The following is a 19,245-nucleotide window of genomic DNA, read 5'->3' on the forward strand; positions in this document are numbered from 1 at the left end:
GTGGCTCGAGAGAATAAGAGAGGGGGTTGTGGATTTTACCCTTATTGAAAGTGGCATGATTTTGAGCAGAAACAGAGGAAGGGGACAGGGTAGGAGGCTTATGTAGTTAAATTTGGTGAAGAGTTGTCAGGTATTAGATGCACAGAACTAGAAGAGGGAAGAGAAAGAAAGAACAAAGCAGAGTTGAGGCAGGATTCTCTAGGTTTTAGTCAGGAGGAGAGGATGGAAGAGGATAAAGTATGGGCCAGATCACACGAGAAACATTCACATAAAAAAAGAATCTGACACATCAGAAAAGGGCAGACAAATAAACAGTGACAAGTTTTTAAAGTGCTTGTACACAAATGCTAGAAGTCTAAATAATAAGATGGGAGAACTAGAGTGCCACGTGTTAAAGGAGAATATTGATATAATAGGCCTCACAGAAACCTGGTGGAGTGAGGACAATCAATGGGACACAATCATTCCGGGGTACAAAATATATCAGAAGGACAGAACAGGTCGTGCGGGAGGCACTATATGTGAAAGAAAATGTAGAATCAAATGAAAAAAATCTTAAATGAATCCACATGTTCCACAGAATCTCTATGGATAGTAACTCCATGCTCTAAGAAGAATACAACAGTAGGGATCTATTATTGACCACCTGATCAGGACAGTGATAGTGACGATGAAATGCTAAGGGAGATTAGAGAGGCTATCAAAATAAAGAACTCAATAATAGTGGGGGATTTCAATTATCCCGATATTGACTGGGTACATGTCACCTCAGGATGAAATGCAGAGACAAAATTTCTCGATACTTTAAATGACTGCTTCTTGGAGCAGCTGGTACAGGAACCCACAAGGGGAAAGGCAATTCTTGATTTAGTTCTGAGTGGAGCGCAGGAGCTGGTCCAAGAGATAACTATAACAGGACTGCTTGGAAATAGTGACCATAATATAACAACATTTAACACTCCTGTGGTGGGAGGCAGCCCAATACTGTGGCATTTAATTTCAGAAAGGGGAACTATGCAAAAATGAGATTAGTTAAACAAAAATTAAAAGGGTGACTAGTGTGAAATCCCTGCAAGCTGCCTGGACACTTTTCAAAGACACCATAATAGAGGCCCAACTTAAATGTATACCCCAAATTAAAAAACACAGTAAAAGAACTAAAAAAGAGCCACTGTGGCTTAACGACCATGTAAAAGAAGCAGTGAGAGATAAAAAGGCATCTTTTAAAAAGTGGAAGTCAAATCCTAGTGAGATAAATAGAAAAGAGCATAAACACTGCCAAATTAAGTGTAAAAATGTAATAAAAGACAAAAAGGAGTTTGAAGAACAGCTAGCCAAAAACTCAAAAGGTAATAAAATATTTTTTAAGTACATCAGAAGCAGGAAGCCTGCTAAACAACCAGTGGGACCCCTGGACGATCGAGATAAAAAAGGAGCACTTAAAGACGATAAAATCATTGCGGAGAAACTAAATGAATTCTTTGCTTCAGTCTTCACGGCTGAGGATGTTAGGGAGATTCCCAAACCTGAGCCGTCCTTCAAATCTGAGGAATTGTCACAGATTGAAGTGTCATTAGAGGAGGTTTTGGAATTAATTGATAAACTTAACAGTAATAAGTCACCGGGACCAGATGGCATTCATCCAAGAGTTCTGAAAGAACTCAAATGTGAAATTGTGGAACTATTAACTAGGGTATTGTAACCTTTAAATTATCTTCTGTACCCAACGACTGGAAGATAGCTAATGTAACACCAATATTTTAAAAGGGCTCTAGAGTTGATCCCGGCAATTACAGACCATTAAGTCTAACGTCAGTATCGGGCAAATTAGTTGAAACAATAGTAAAGAATAAAATTCTCAGACACCTAGAAGAACATAAATTGTTGGGCAAAAGTCAACATGGTTTCTCTAAAGGGAAATAATGTCTTACTAATCTATTAGAGTTCTTTGAAGGGGTCAACAAACATGTGGACAAGGGGGATCCAGTGGATATAGTATACTTAGATTTCCAGAAAGCCTTTGACAAGGTCCCTCACCAAAGGCTCTTATGTAAATTAAGTTGTCATGGGATAAGAGGGAAGATCCTTTCATGGACTGAGAACTGGTTAAAAGACAGGGAACAAAGGGTAGGAATAAATGGTAAATTTTCAGAATGGAGAGGGATAACTAGTGGTGTTCCCCAAGGGTCAGTCCTAGGACCAATCCTATTCAACTTATTCATAAATGATCTGGAGAAAGGGGTAAACGGTGAGGTGGCAAAGTTTGCAGATGATACTAAACTGCTCAAGATAGTTAAGACCAAAGCAGACTGTGAAGAACTTCAAAAAGATCTCACAAAACTAAGTGATTGGGCAACAAAATGGCAAATGAAATTTAATGTGGATAAATGTAAAGTAATGCACATTGGAAAAAATAACCCCAACTATACATACAATATGATGGGGGCTAATTTAGCTACAGCTAATCAGGAAAGAGATCTTGGAGTCATCGTGGATAGTTATCTGAAGACGTCCACGCAGCGTGCAGCGGCAGTCAAAAAAGCAAACAGGATGTTAGGAATCATTAAAAAAGGGACAGAGAATAAGACGGAGACTATCTTATTCCCTTTATATAAATCCATGGTATGCCCACATCTTGAATACTGCATACAGATGTGGTGATCTCATCTCAAAAAATATATACTGGCATTAGAAAAGGTTCAGAGAAGGACAACTAAAATGATTAGGGGTTTGGAACGGGTCCCATATGAGGAGAGATTAAAGAGGCTAGGACTTTTCAGCTTGGAAAAAAGGAGACTAAGGGGGGGGATATGATAGAGGTATATAAAATCATGAGTGGTGTGGAGAAAGTGAATAAGGAAAAGTTATTTACTTGTTCCCATAATATAAGAACTAGGGGCCACCAAATGAAATTAATGGGCAGCAGGTTTAAAACAAAAAAAAGGAAATTCTTCACACAGCGCACAGTCAACCTGTGGAACTCCTTGCCTGAGAAGGTTGTGAAGGCTAGGATTGTAACAGGGTTTAAAAGAGAACCAGATAAATTCATGGAGGTTAAATCCATTAATGGCTATTAGCCAGGATGGGTAAGGAATGGTGTCCCTAGGCTCTGTTTGTCAGAGGGTGGAGATGGATGGCAGGATTACCTGTTAGGTTCACTCCCTCTGGGGCACCTGGCATTGGCCACTGTCGGCAGACAGGATACTGGGCTGGATGGACATTTGGTCTGACCCAGTATGGCCATTCTTATGTTCTTATGAAAGAACAAAGTGGTAGTGGAGGAAATACGAATGGGAGTGGAGCTCTCTCAAGCACTGTTTTTATCTTTGAGAAAATCACAAAAAAATTGTTTTTTCAAGGGGAAACATTATTATTAAGGACACTATCCATACCAACCTTTCAACTGGGAATTTCTTGTCCCAGAACTATGGTTAGAAGTAAGTATATATATTTTATCCTCACTGAGCTAAAAAAATGTTTGCAGGGATTATGTACACATTTTGTAAACTACTACTCTGGGCAGAGAGTAAGCATGGAAAATTTCAGCCTAAAAAGCAAATGTTTATATAATCTAAGCTTATAAAAAGATGGGTCATAATGGCAACTTATCTGTAAACTTAACTACTGTGGTCATTATGGGCACTCACCATAATAATTCAACATAACTGTCAATAGGAACAAAATGTTTACTAGTTAAAACGAAATATCTGCTTTCTGGAATATTTCATAAGGTGTCTGTTAGTTCGAAATGAAATTTACTGACTCTGGATCTCTTTACCTAAATGTTTCCTCCTGGAGCTGTTCTAACTGTGTCTGCAGTTGCAGGTGCCTACGCCCTGCAGGGCTGTTGGGATCTTCTATAGAATCAGATTGGTTCAAACGTTCCATCAGGATCTGGTTCTCAGCTAGTAAACTACTTTTCTCCTCTTGAAGTGCTGCAACCTGTTACAACAAAAGTGCAAAACTGGAACAATGGAATTGTCAGCTTAAAGAGCAAAACTTGTGTGCAAGTGATGGAGCTAGTATGACCCATAACTGGCGATAGATGGACTCCTAATAAACTTATATGAGAGCAATGCATCCTAGCCTTAATATTTGTGATGTACCCAAGATATTATAACAATGGGGGCATAACACCATTAATTTTTTAAAACTTAGATTAAATTATATTTATTAGAGACATTAAAACCAAACACAATTTAGCCAGTTATCCCCCAAACAAAAAACTTTAATACATTAAAGTCTTAGTCTACCTTCAAAACCAAAATGCTAGTATCCTGTAATAAAATCTTAGTAAAGCGCACTTTTACTCTGAAAACTAATTTTGATAAAACAGGATTTCTGAGCTCCAGATTTATTCTCTTCATGTCTTCCAGATCAAGTTTGCTCAATTTACTCAAAAAAGATGACCTAAGATGTGTTTTGCACACAATTTTTGTATTGGTGTAACTATTTTGGTAAGGGGCACAACTTCCCCCACCCCAAATAGTTATATCTAATACAACTCCTAATGCTAGAATACCAGTATAGCATATTCCCTTCCTGTATGAGAATAGCTAAACTAGTATAAAGCACCTTTATACTACAACCACACTCAGGAGGACTGTATTTCTTTAATTAAAGTGGTATAGTTAAAGAAGTACAACTTCGGAGTATACTTTTAAAAAGACCGGTCTCCGAACTGCTTCCTTTCTTCAGCTGCCTTAGAATCGCCATGCCCCTTCTTTCTCAATCTAACTCCACAATTTCCATAAATGTATTGTGCACATATAATAAACTACCTACCTGCATATCTAATTCATGGCACCTCTGGGCAATTTCTTCTTTTGTTGCTAAAGCTTCATTTAATTCTTCTGTTGTTTTCTTCAACTATTTAAAATTAATATAAACATTTTTATTTTCACAATAACATTACTATAATACATGTAATTCTCTGTAACCATAAAGGATGTTGAATGATATCATCACTGTAAAGTCTGTTTTTATGATCATATTAATTTATTTTGAAAAAAGTTATTGACTATTCTACTTTTATAAGACAAAGGGCACCTATTATCATTCAAGAGCTCAGATCATTCATATGTGAGAGATGAACATAGAATCATAGAATAAAATCATAGAATATCAGGGTTTGAAAGGACCTCAGGATGTCATGTAGTACAACCCCCTGCTTAAAGCAGGACCAATCCCCAGACAGATATTTGCCCCAGATCCCTAAATGGCCCCCTCAAGGATCGAACTCACAAACCTGGGTTTAGCAGGCCAACGCTCAAACCACTGAGCTATCCCTCCCCCCAATTCTTTGTTCTGAAGACAATTCTTTGTTCCAAAACAAAGTATTAAGGCAAGCATTTTCATTCTACATGTTGCGCTCAAGAATCCCCACAACCTGAATGTTGTAAAATATACCACTTCTATACATTTAAAAAATCGTCAACACCACTTTTCTTTACAAGAGTGAATAGTTTCAGTTTTCACTATGTTTGCAAATACACAAGGGACTGGGAGATGGATTACAAGGAATAGACAATTAAGGTAAAACCTGTCTAGCCACTGGGTACACTACTTTGCTCACAAAGGGGAAACAAGTGCTGTGGTAGAGGAAAAGTCTAAATCTGAATGACATCATTTAATATATATGTTTGCATTTATTCAGTTATGTCTCTAAAGGATTTTATAATAATGGGAAGCTTTATGGCTTCCAAGTTTCTCTAGGATTGTAAAATTAAGTACATGGAAAGAAAATCAGTCTGAGAAGCAAACACAAAGACACTATGTATTTTTGGAATAAATGTGAAGAATTCTTAGAAGCCTTACAAGGGCCTCCTACTTCTCTCGATCTGATCTATTGTAGAGAATGGCATCCTTTTATGTGACAGCTGATGCATAAAAATTAACTCCATCTCTTAGACAGTATGTACAGCCACACAGATAATTTATGATATAATGATTCAGTAAAAACAGTACCATTCCCCAGGTTATACATCTACCATTTTAGGGACTGTGATTGAGGCTGTAGAAACAACGTAAATGACATTATGTGCTCTCAAAATGCGCACACAATAGCGGACGTACATTTGGTCCAGCCTTTTTCACAAATACTTCAGCCACTGAGGAATTTTCCCAAAATTTCTCAAAGTAGGAAATTCACAACAGTTCCCAGAACTATTGCAAGGATATCTGAGCCTGATCTAGCCCACTAAAGCCAAGTGGGATGTCTTTCTATTGACTTAAAAGAGAGTTGGCTAGAGCAAAAAAGTTTTGTCTACAGCTAATAAATGTCACTAATTCTATTTAGTTTCTTCCTGATTATCCTTTGACTTGTAAGGTCTTCACTTTTTGCTATGTCAGAAATAATGCCAGTTTTGAGCATAACAACTACAAACTATTCATAATGCTTATAATGAATTTTATTTTCCAAAGAAATATTTTTGTTCTGCACATGCATTGTGAACAATCATATTCAGAATTATATATACCAAAGTTCTTTTATGTACTTATTTGTTTAAATGTAGCACGTACTACTGATGGACATAAGCCACAGATAAATATATGTAATTGAAACTTTTGATTAACTGACTTTCTTTTAAAAAATTGTACTTTAACAAAGAAAAAATATTACATTTAAAACTTTGAATGTGTGTTCCTTTGTTTGAATTTTCCCAAAAGATTTTCAAAAAAAGAGAAGAAGAAGATGAGGCAGCCTGCTTACAACATACCATATACCAGACTGACTACACACTGATTTCCTATGATTAAAGAAAAAGAAACATCTGGTCTTAGGTACCTGACGATCAAGGTCAACGTAAGCATCATTTCCAACAGAGACTGGAGATTCTTTACTCATCAACTGCAATTAGATTACACTGGATTAGAAAAAGCAAAAGATTTATTTGTATATTAAAAGCTAAGTTTTCATTTATAAAAAAACCCAGATCAATCTTAAATTTAAGAAAGATTTGTTCTGAAGATAAGGCCTTAAGTTTTCAAGTCCCATTTTTATGTATGGTATATACAGAGAGAATTATAAATCTGTAGGACAAACACTATAAAGGAATATGAAAAAAAAACCCTCTTATCTGGTACATTTCCCTCTGTAAAAGCATGCCTACCTATCATCCATCATGAAAAACTTGGGATGCTTTTTTGCAGAATATTGGCAGCAATCCATATGGTAGTAAAGATTTACTCTGGAATTTTCACTCTAACACTGGTTCTAACCCTTTTTCATACTTTGACCCCATGTAACACCAAAACAAAAAATCTGGGGCTCCTGCTCCTTCCATTTAATTACATATAAAAAAGAGGGGCTGATTATGACTCCCCCTCCTGACTTGTTTGCAATTCCAAGGTTAAGAACCCATGCTCCGGAATGAATATTTTCAAAACTGAAACACTGCAACTTGCATGATATATGAACTGAACTTTATTATTTGGAGAAACATAACCTGTGGATTTTTTTAGGGTTGGTGGAAAGAGCAAATTAGATCTTTTTTAGTTATAGCTTTCTAGGGAGGTTCCAGATTGGCTGACATGCTTCTCCAGAGGAAAAAATTAGCAGATAAGAAAATAAATCCTCTTTCTGGACACACATCCAATCTGTTACAATATCAAAATGGCTAGAGGGGTGTTCAAACATAAAAAAAAAATGCAAAAGGACTCCAGACTGAGGAAAAAGAAAAAGGAAAAAAAAAACCACTATGTTAAGACAGAAGTTAAAATTGAGATACATACTAGTAACATAAAGGTAAAAATAATTAGTTATGTTGTAATTAACCCAAAATCAAGTACGACAGGTTTGTACTGCTTGTTTTGGGGATTATTAGAATATATTCATTTTTGGTTTGTTTTTTCTATTACATGAATAATAGAAATTAGAAATGAAAAAGACTAATCAATCTAACCATACATCTAATCAATCCTGATTCCAATGCAACACTGCTCCCTTCAGTGTAATTCCTCATGCTTCACCCAGCCTGGGGTTAAAAATCTCTCTGCAGCCCACTTCCACTACATTCTGTGGATGCCCACTCTGTAGTCATACAACTCATTGTCATAATTTCTTCGGCTATTTAGCACTCTGTTTTCTTTTGCTTAAATGCCATCCCATAACTTCTGGTTACATTACAATGTACAGTAACAAATTGCTCCCCATCCTCAACATTCATGCCACTCACATATCTGCACACTTTTGCACCCCACTCTCTAGCTGTCATTTAGCCAACCTATAAATATTTAGACATAGTCAATCTTATCTCCAAAGTTCCTCCAGCCCGCGACCATTTTTGTTGCTCTTCACTAAATTCTTTCCAGTTGATCTACAAATTCTGGTGACAAGCCGCTCAGAAATGAAATATTCCATCTACAGAGCCCAAATTCTTATAAGGAGGGATTATAAAGTCCCTGTTCTGTGATTTAGTGTTTCTGAAAAGCCAAGTTAATGGCCTTTTTCATTGCCACAAACCGTAGTGTTGTGAACTTGTATCCAATTTATCGCCTTAGTTTTCTAAGATGAATATCATTTTGTAGTCCCCTGCCAATAATTTCTAACCTTGCTAGGCCCCTTAGTATTGTGTCTTTCTCCTCCACCTTCCGATCACCTGATTTTGTTAGTGGCTGTTTATACCCTCTTCCAGATAATTAATGACTATGTTAAGACTGAACCCAACACTGACCCCTGTGGTGCCCACTTAAGCCATCTCCCCTGCCCAGATGCCATCTAGCATAACCTTTTAACAGACCAGCCATTAGCATCTCTAACCAAGCCAATTTGATTTTTATAAGACTTCACAAGAAGCTATATAAAATGCTTTACTAAGAATTACAGGATTAGAACTTTAATTTCAACCCACCATTCATGATTCAGCCTAGAAAAATCTCTAATATTTTCCTCCAATTAATCTATTCTTTGGTAAATGAGAGGTAACATATCCCGGATCTTAAAAGCACAGGTGAAACAATCTGGACTACAAGTTAATTTAATCAGTTTATATTTTAATATTTTTATAGAAAATATCTGTCATTCCTTTTATTATCGTAATTACACCTTTTTCATTCCCACAGCTATGACAAGCAGCATTATAAAAATAAATATATATAACCATGCTAGGTGTTATTAAAACCTTTATCCAATTTTAACTGGTTTGCTCATGAGGGCTGAGTTATTAGTGTTGTCATGGATACAAGGTTGCAACTAAGATTATCAGGAGATCTGTGTGCATGAATGCCCTAGAAACATGCACTTGATTCTTCTGGTTTATCATACACGACTTACTCTCTCTCTATTCTATAAACATAGTTTGCAGCTTATTTTCTGTCATAACATGAAGATGTTTGATACTCTGTTGCATTATATACAAGGTGCATGATAACTTCATTTCCCTTTGTCAGACTAAGGTCTCTGTTTTCTGGAGATTTTTTATTTTCAAGAGACCCAGTGGTATATCTAACATCTTCTACAATTTCTAGTATGGTATGACTTTTGACTTTTTCCACCTCACTGATTATTCCATAAAGCAGCCTCCACAAAGAATAGTTTTTACATAAGACAAAATGAACCTTGAAAATAATTAGGCTGAAACACAGGAAAATTGATATCTGCTATCTCTGTGAAAACAACATTTTTGGGACCCATCTAAGGAGCAAGTCCTTCTTGCTATGCAACCTCAGACAGGTTTGAAACTGCCTCAAATACTCTGCAGTAAAGGGCATGACCCTGTTTTGATGGTCCGGTGGACATGCTTACTGAAGGGGAAAAGGAACTTGTTATAAAGTCTCTAAATTTAGTTATTAGGAAATGAAGGTGTTTTCCTATTTATTGGTAAAGAACTCTCAACCTTCCAAATGACTGTTTAGATCTGACACTTGGGAAAAGAACAGCATAATTCGCCAGATGCATTATGAAGCAATTGCAAAGCTGTATTGTCACAGAAATAGATTTCATGGGAAATGTTAAATTTTTGTTTGCCATGAAAAATCAATCTGTGTAAAATGTGAAATTGAAAAACTTTATACTAGATTTTTCATTGCTTTGAAATCCATACACTTAGGCCCTCATCCTGCAAACTTATGAGTTCAACGGAACTACTTATGTGCACGAATATTTGCAGGGGCCTTGGAATCTCAATGCTGGAAACACATGAATTCAGCTCCATTGAAATGAACAGGCTATCAAGGCACTGTTTGGTTTACATGGTGTTTGAAATGTTTCAGAATCTACCTGAAGAAAAAGATTTTCCATTTATTTTTTAGCTTGGGGTTTTACTTGAAAAATTCTGATAATCAAAGAATACAGTTGTTCAAAAGCACAGGAAATTCAAATAAAATAAAGGTTCTTTTAAATTCATTTTCTTGTACAAAACTTCACATGTGAAATTACCATTTTGCAATGTGAAAAATGGCATTTTTTTTTCAGTGAAAAAAATACCACGTTAGGTATAGGATATTACAAGTGATAGATGGGCCAGTTCTGCTGGGGTGTGAAACATGTTTCCATGAGCAGTATTACTTATTATGTATAAATTAATAAAGTATCATCTATAAGCATTTGTATATATTTGACTGAAGTATAAAAATAAACTATGCAATACAGTAGAAAGATTTATTTAACAGGTCTTTTTATGTAACTAATACTTAAGACAGGCTAAGTGCATGGAAAGTGTTTTGCAATGCTTGGATGCTGTAGGTATGCAATACCTACACTTCTCACCTGTCTACATGGCTGTCATATCAGCACTTCATTTTGTGACTCCTCCACATACCTGAGTCACTCAAATCCCTCTGCAGAGGTCTGCTCCAAGCAGTCCACCAGACCATGAAAAAGTTCTGAATGTCTTGGATTCAAGAAGGCCCTAAACCTTTTGCACTTTCTAGGACCCATAGAGGCTACCTGCTTTGAGGCACAATAAGAACATAATTATTTGGCACTAACTCTTTAACTGACTTTAGAAGTCTGTTGCCCATCCAGCTCTGCATGGAAACTTTCAAGGAGCTATGCTTTTCTCCAAAGATGGAGATTGCAGCTCTGAAGATTTTCCTGGGATCTGGACTCTTGACTCTGAGAAGGATCTGATGATTTTTGAATAAGCATCTCAGAACTCTCCATTTGGTTCTGAATTTCTTAGTCTTCTAAAGTCTTTGAATGGTAGAGTCAAGCCACTTCGATCTGGAGTATTACTTGGAAAGGAGTTCTTTTGATCAACTGAGTTTCAAAGATTCCTCCAAAGGAGAGCCCTCAGACTGTGGTGTCACTTTTTTCTGGCACAGGTCACAAATACTGAACGAACTCCATAGCCACTGGACAAATGCTTCATTAAGCCATGGACATGGTTATTAATATGGATATCTTACTAGATTAAGAAACATCTCCTGAATATGAATTTATTTTTTGTCCACTGTAGCAGAGTGGAAAGTGCTACTAAAAGCTAGGGACCAATAAAAGACAGCTATCAAAAAGCCTATCAAAACAAATGGGGGAGGGGGACAGAGAAAAGAAGACACACATGCACAAAAACTGCCCCAAAAAAACATGGTCTGGAAACCAGGAACTGACTCCCTGGCAGCACTGGCTTAGGGAAGGACAGGGAATGAAAGATAATTTAAGGGGATGGGGTTTTTTTACCCTCATTTCCAGAATGCTAAATCTGAGAAGCAAGTGTGCTTGCCCCCTACCGGTTTTGGTACTCTAAATGGTTCCATGGTGATCAAACAGTGCATATGACTCCTGAACTGTGGATTGCAGAGACAAGTCATGATGAAGAACTGAGCAACCTTTGTCTCTGTATCATTTATTTCCCTTTATAGGGAACTGTAGGAAAAACACATTTTATATACGGGGTAGACAAATCTGAATTTATCACACTCAAGTCAGCATAGGGTTCAATTGCTGATTTATCAAGATCTAAGTGGAATTAGATGCTTAAACATGGTGATTTTTGCTCACATGCACGCAGTTAAACTGATCATCAGTTATGGATTGGGAACCAAAGACATTGGCAAAGACCTTAGTGAACTTTTGCCTTCTTATGGAGCATGTGCCAAGAAACCATTTGCTTTCGAGGTCAGCAAAATCTCTGCTTTTAGATTTCCTGTTCTTCTCACATCAATTTGTTCTGAGTTACAAACCATCCATGAAATCTGTTTCTGGCCACACAAAAGGCCACTCAGCTGCTTCAATGGCAGTGAAGTTGAGCTACTAAAGTGGTTTGAAGGGAAGTTGCTCCACCTGAATCCGAAAAGTGATTTATTTTGTTGGGCCTCAGCTAACGCCCCATAGGCAAGACCCAGAACTAAGGCACTAAAGTCAGACTGAGCTAAGTATCCCTGTATTAGGCGGGCGCCGGTTTCAACAGCCAAAACTTGGAAGAAGTAATGGCAGACATTAACAGATTTCACTTCCTTTCTGCTCTGCTTCCATCTAGTGTCTCAGCATGACTCATCCGTTACAGCAAGATTGTGAAATCATTCCTTGCTTTTAAAAAAAGTGCATATAGTCAACTTGCTAATCTAAACTAAACATTGCTAAGCTTACCAAGAAAGGTGGCCTTTCCCGACTTCTCATCACTTTAGGAACAAAGGCTCTAGTGAGGTCTCATGTTACTAAAATGATGTTATTTTTACAAAATATACTACAGTCCATTTATTGACTACTATGAAGTATTATCAGGAATAATTAAAACTAAAAGCTAGACTACAGCTAACAAAATAGAAAGTATATTTTGCAATGCGTTTTCCTCTTTTTACTGTATTTGTTCACTTACTTGCCTGTTTACAAAATTTAGTAATTCAGTGAGTCTTCCCATTACTAAAACAACAAGGAGTCTGGTGGCACCTTAAAGACTAACAGATTTATTAGAGCATAAGCTTTCGTGAGTAAAAACCTCACTTCTTCAGTTGCATCCGAAGAAGTGAGGTTTTTACTCACGAAAGCTTATGCTCTAATAAATCTGTTAGTCTTTAAGGTGCCACCAGACTCCTTGTTGTTTTTGTAGATACAGACTAACACGGCTACCCCCTGATACTTCCCATTACTAGGTGCAAATGAATGACATCCTACAGTACTTGTTTTGCTACTTACACAACAAAGTATAGTGTGTTTTTAGGAGCCGTAGGAAAGGAAAGGTAAAGGAAGGCGAGCCCAGTATCAATATCTAGAAGTTTAATCTTCTAGATTTAAAGAAAAGTGGAAATTTGCCTGAATTCTATTACATAAATAAGGCTTGATTAGCAAAACTCTGTTTTCCCTAATCAAAAGAGGAAAACATTCCTTATTCTAACGTTATAAATGTTATATTCCATGCCCATTCTATTAATTACTTTTTTCTACTGAAGTTAACAAAACTGAGAAAAAGTATATTCCGGTACTGAATTGAAAAGCTGAATTGTTACATATTATGGACACTTCAGCATACCTCCTGAATAGCTGTCATGACAACATGTTGAACAGACTCCTCCATCATCATGATGGTCTGGATGTACTCTGAAAACAAGAACATTCTCGCATGTCATTATTTACACTTAAACTTAAGACAGTCAAACAGAACGAAGGGGTAAATAGCCACCTCTCTCCTGCAAATTGTGCTGGTCCCATTCCTGGGACTTGTGCTCAGTCAGTGTCCAGACCCCACCCCAATAAACCCAGGAGCATAGTAACAGAAAGCCATACTTCCAAGTGATGATGCAAGGCTCAGTAAGACATTTCTGAAGGTCCACACGTGTGTACATATGGTGGCAGGCTAAGTGAATGATGGAGACATTTTCAAAAACTCTTGTCATTTCAAGATAGAGCAGTATATATTCTAATATTGATATTTAAGAAAATCATCACGATGTGCAAGGTACTCAGTTGTAATACAAACAAGCTTGTAGGCCAATTGCAATATCAAAAACTGAAAATTATGTACAAGAACAGGGATAATACAGTTATCCCTGGTGCAAGGGCATCTTGTCTGGATACACATTTTCCTTTCTATGCTCTTGCCAAGGGGTGGAGTAGCTGTGGAAAGTTTGTAAGCTAAGGGGGCAATCCATTAACTACTATTGTCCTGACTGATATTGGCAATAGGCAGCTGTAGTGAAACGACTAACAGTTGGGTCAAAGTAATCATTTTTATTTGTCTTTAAATGCACACTAAATAATTCCCACTGGAACTGTCTGTCCTCCAATTGCAGCTCCATTTTTTTTCTGAACTATTCAGACAGAAAGACAAGGGCAAGATACAAGAAAAAGGTCCTGCCCTTCCAAGATTTTCAGGATTCTCATCCTACCTTTCAATAGTGACTCATTTTGTGTACCTTGTGCATCTGGTCAGAGACCCTACTCTTGTCTTTGTGTATTTTCATGAATATATGCCCTCTGTTTTTCCTCTTCCTGGATCTCATATTTGTAAATTCCAATATCAGCTGATGTTACAGTAAAGAGCTGCATACCTGCTAAGGACTCATTTGTTGATGGATATGAGGTGTGAGACCAGTATGCTGGGAAACCACTGAGTGGGTAGCAAATTCTCAAGAGTAGACAAGGCTAGAGAGTTTTAAGTCATGGGCCCAAGGTGGGAGCAAGTGTCAGAGTAGGGAACAGAATCCAGATCCTATAGCATATGGCTCCCAAACCTAGATCATAACCATTCTTTTTGTGTGCAATGTGAATCTTGTCTATGAATTTTGCAATTACCCAGATAAGAATCTGCAACTGAGACTTCCCACAATAATTAATAACTAAAAGCTGGGTTCAGTAATTTTCATCTGTGGAGCCATTTTTCATTTCTATTCATGGAACCAAAAGGAAATATATACATCAGAAGCATACATAACCAGCTCCACAGCTCCAGCTTGCAAACTCAGTGAAGCTTGTAATGTGATGCCAACTATCATCAATAAGACAAAATAAAGTCATGACCCACAGGAAAATAAATCGTGCCTCTGACAACAATCCCAGACACACCATTTTCCCCACATCATTTATGCAGCAAGTTGGACTTCCATTAACTACACAGAGAGCATACTGTATATTCAAAATTGATTACCTTGCTTCTGCTCACAATTCACAGCACATCCCAAAATGAGCTGAAGCATTCTTCCAAGCTCTGCAACATCTGAGTGCTCTCCAATCAGGTTAACATCAGGAAGGGTAAAGTCATTAATCTGCTGCCCTAAAATCTGCACAAAGACACAATATATATATATAAAAAAGAAGCCAGTAGAAAGAGCTCACCTTCCATCTTTGGCACAGTTTTCAAACCCAACTTCGAGTCTCAAGTGAAATAAATAGGATAACCTCAGCCCACTTACCTTTGGACAAGGTTCCACAACACAAATTACATCCACATAATTTGATACAACCAGCATTTCAGAGAATCCAGAGAAGGCTGTCTCAACTAATATCAATAATGAACAACTACTCTCACCACCACATATCTGTTCTTCCAGGTTGAGAAAGGCCAGCAAAGAATCCAGTAACATGAAGTTCAAAAGACAGCTGACCAACAGTACCTGTCTGATGGACTTTTAAAAAATGAAGGTGTTTTCTACAATTCAAATAAAGAATTCTTCAGAAATAAAAAATATGTCATCAGACAGAATAATTTAATTGCATCTGGGAAATACACTGTAAATCACAGAAGTGGAAAGCTAGAATTCCAAATATTCCAATGATATAAAATGTGTGTCTAACCCTGATGGGTAACAAAAGTCTGTAAAACTGTCACTAATCCCTTGGTCTAGTAGTTTTACAGGTCTGGTCTAAAGATATTTAGCAAGTCCCAGATGTAAGAAAACTAACTGTCAGTCTGTGGAAAGGGTCTGAAATAGTGGTACAAGACAAACTGAATAGCAGAAAGGGGTCATAAAAGGAAAAAAATGCTTGACATAGAAGCAGGGAGAAAGAATGGAAAGAAGCGGAAAGAGAAGAGAATCATACCTGACATACAATAATTGTAAGCCAATTTACAATCTAGAAGGATTTACACATTAATGAGCATTAGTTGGGAGAATTAAGCAGTTCTGCTAGATCAGAAAAAAAGCTTTGTACGAGTTGAAAATATTACTATGAAAAGTGGGATGAGTCAAACTTTTAGCACATAAATTGCAGATCGAAAAAAAACAGTCAATTTAACAGATCAAAAATGCAAACAAAGAAAAAAAGACTGACTATGAAAGGAATGTGTAATTTATTTGCTGATTTTTTTAAGACAAAAAACCGCTTTGGAGAAGATATTTACACAATAGCAAATGTATGTATAGAACAGTACATGACTCTCCTGCAAATCAAGTTGTTTTAAAAGGACAACAATAGAGATTTGCTGCCTTAGAAGTCTTGCCCAAAGAATGGGCATTAATATGGCTAAAGCCCCTGTGTACTATGTGGCAAACTGGACCTAAATTCTTCAACAAGGCTCCCTCATTTTTCTGTCACTCCAATGAGCTAGAATGTGAATTCTGGAGCAGACCCAGGTAAATTGAAAAACGAATAATTTTATTAAATAAAATAGAAAATGAGTAATATAATCAATACAGTATTTCTTGAATGGTTATTTTGATATCCAGTTTTTACATTGCCCCAACCTTTAAAATGTGATGCAGATTTTTATATTGCTTTGTAGAAGCTGTTAGGGAAGCTGGGTAGGAGATATGTCATTTGGCACTATGAGGACATGGGTTTGGGATTGTGAAACAAACGTGTTAGCTGGATATTTCTGGTAAAATATATGTTATGTTAAAATTAGGCTCCAGTGTCAATACCCCACTGGGATGAAAAAGGAACGAGTCATAGCTATTTTAGGATTTAGCAGCCTCAGGAAACAACCGCCATATTGGTTTGGACTCTGACAGCTGAAAAGTCTTCTTTGCACAAATACTAGAAACTTCAAGGAAAACAGCGGAAGCTTAGATTTTAGAGCAGAATTCTGTGGGAAGAGGAACAGTCTACGGCAACTTCTGTGGAGACCATAAAGTACACAGGGTCCTGGACAGGATCTTCAACTTGTTCTCCTGCGAGGCTGTAATAGTGCAGGATGCTATATTACAGCCATTAGAATGCCCTTGGATACGCCATAAACTATTGAGTTACTGTAAAATGAAAAAAAAAAAGTGCCCTAATTCTCCCAGGCTTTTGTCTATGCTAGGTAAAAGCCTAATCTTTTCACATCTAGCTTGTGCAGAAGGACTTTGCCAGGATGGGCTCTCAGATGAGAAAAATGTAGGCAGGACAACTGACAAATTTAAGTGGATCTCCATCACTTTTGGAAGCAATCTGGGATGTTTCACAGATGCATCTTATCTTTGAAGAATTTCGTATTTAATGAATCAGTCACTGAAGCGTGAAGCTCAGTCATTTTCTGAAATCAAGCCACTGACTTTCTAAAATAATAAATTTACCATGTCAGAAACAAACTTACACAGTTAGTGGCTTAAAAAGGAGCTGACATCATTTTGCAATGACAACGTTGGTCTTCTAGGATATAAAAAACTTTTATAATGCATCAAGCTCTCACAAACCCAGAGGCTGTAGACTAACTGCTCTTCCTTTAACATGGCCACGAAAGAAATATCTGCCAAATGAAGTGCAAGAGAAGATTTTTTTAAACCCAGATTGACAAGTGAAAGTAGCAAGCAGGGTGTATGCAGGATGTGGGAAAGGATCCATATGGGGTCTTTACATAGCAGATAAACAATTCCCAAGAAAAAGGTATGTATGTCTTTCTGATAGATTCATTCTGAGCAGCTAACAGGACTTGACATGTTTGCTCAGAAACACCAGAGCTCTCAATTCCTACCCTCCTGAGACTTTAACATGAGCTAACTTTAATGTGATACTCAGAACTTTTGAAAATCAATTTATTAAGTTTGGATTTGGGAGACTAACTTTAGGCACCGATTTTTGAAAATGTTGCCCCCCAAAGAGTCTTAGCAAATGTATTATCTTCCTCCTCTCCAGAATATTTATACTGTTCAGACAGAAAACAAGTGCTTGGAGCATGGAGTCTCTCTATGTGAGTATCCCATACTGTGTCTGTTTCACTGCATTCTTAATGCACCAGCTACCTCAGCACATAGCAGGGAACAAATATATCTCGTTTTCCTTCCCATGGAGTGCAGTCTTGGAGACAAGCAGCACAAGAGCTTCTCCATAGAACACACAGGCCACAATAGTAGCTCTCTAACAGTCCGAAATTAAAACTTTTAATAAACTCTTCTCTCCCCACCTCAACTGAGTATTTTCCCCACAGAAAAAATGAAAGAGATAGTCTTTACTACGGGCAGAGGAGAAAGTCAGACAGACCAGCTTTATTTTTTATGCATTCAACTCCACTATGGAGTCACCCAGGGCATCTACTATTTTCATGTCAAGATGCTTAAGACTATTAGGGGTTTTAGTTTCAAGCTGGGTTTGTTCCTTCGTGGAATATTCGATGAAACACACAATAAAGCTTTGGAGAGGTCTAGTACTCAAGGATAGTCCATGATGAGTTGATTACTTTTGGTAGGACAGGTTTAAAGAGTATGGAAGAGCAGATAAGATACAGAATGGCTATTTAGAAAAAATGAACAATATCATTTCATGATGGATGGGTCAGATTTTTTGAAAGAGCTCAGCTACAATGGGAGCTGCTGGGTGCGGAGCGCTTGTGATATATCTGGACCGAATGCTAAACAAATCCATAACCTGTAGCATGTTCAACAAGCATAATGAATAGATTCAGCAAAAGGAAAGCACTGAGAAATAATTCTTACCTCATGATTGTAATCCAATATTCCTTTTAAAATTTTCTTCAGATTGCTTATCTGTTTCATGGAAGAGAGAGAAATTAAAATATATAAAGCCACTGAATTTAAGATACAGTAGAACCTCTAATTTTACAAACTAATTGGGGGTTGAAGTTTATAAAATTGAAATGTTCAAAAAATTGTACATCTCAAAATTACAGTAGGTATGGTGCATAAATTGCAGTATGGTGCACTGCATCGTCATCATCTTGTTCTTTACAGCACTGTAAAAGATACTTCCGATCCACTGAAGAAACTGGAATGTGAAGAGATATCAACTTGTTCATTGACTTTCATTATGTGATTCTCCCCGCCCTGCTTTCTGGAAGAATGATTTATGTTACTGGTCATTTGGTATGGCTGGTTTTAGTAAAATCGAAGTTCTACTGTATTTAGATAAATATATAAAAACAATTGTGTGGGTATACAGCAGGCTAAGAAAATCACAAGTAATACTGTAAGCAGAATCACATACACAATTGT

The 19,245-nt window shown here is 37.1% G+C and overlaps 1 protein-coding gene across 4 annotated transcripts in view; it reads right to left on the reverse strand.

The window, feature by feature from the left end:
- HOOK3 (hook microtubule tethering protein 3) overlaps window positions 1-19,245 on the reverse strand; it is a 138,157-nt gene that overhangs the window by 79,723 nt on the left and 39,189 nt on the right. For all 4 annotated transcript variants that reach the window (XM_054031785.1, XM_054031784.1, XM_054031787.1 and 1 more), the window contains exons 4-9: window positions 18,730-18,780; window positions 15,024-15,156; window positions 13,410-13,477; window positions 6,788-6,850; window positions 4,786-4,869; window positions 3,779-3,942 (exon numbers count right to left, since the gene is read on the reverse strand). In XM_054031785.1, the coding sequence (XP_053887760.1) occupies window positions 3,779-3,942; window positions 4,786-4,869; window positions 6,788-6,850; window positions 13,410-13,477; window positions 15,024-15,156; window positions 18,730-18,780 (563 nt within the window). The remainder of the gene's footprint in view (window positions 1-3,778; window positions 3,943-4,785; window positions 4,870-6,787; window positions 6,851-13,409; window positions 13,478-15,023; window positions 15,157-18,729; window positions 18,781-19,245) is intronic.

This window comes from Malaclemys terrapin, chromosome 6, assembly GCF_027887155.1.
Source record: "Malaclemys terrapin pileata isolate rMalTer1 chromosome 6, rMalTer1.hap1, whole genome shotgun sequence".
NCBI classification, from domain to species: domain Eukaryota; kingdom Metazoa; phylum Chordata; order Testudines; family Emydidae; genus Malaclemys; species Malaclemys terrapin.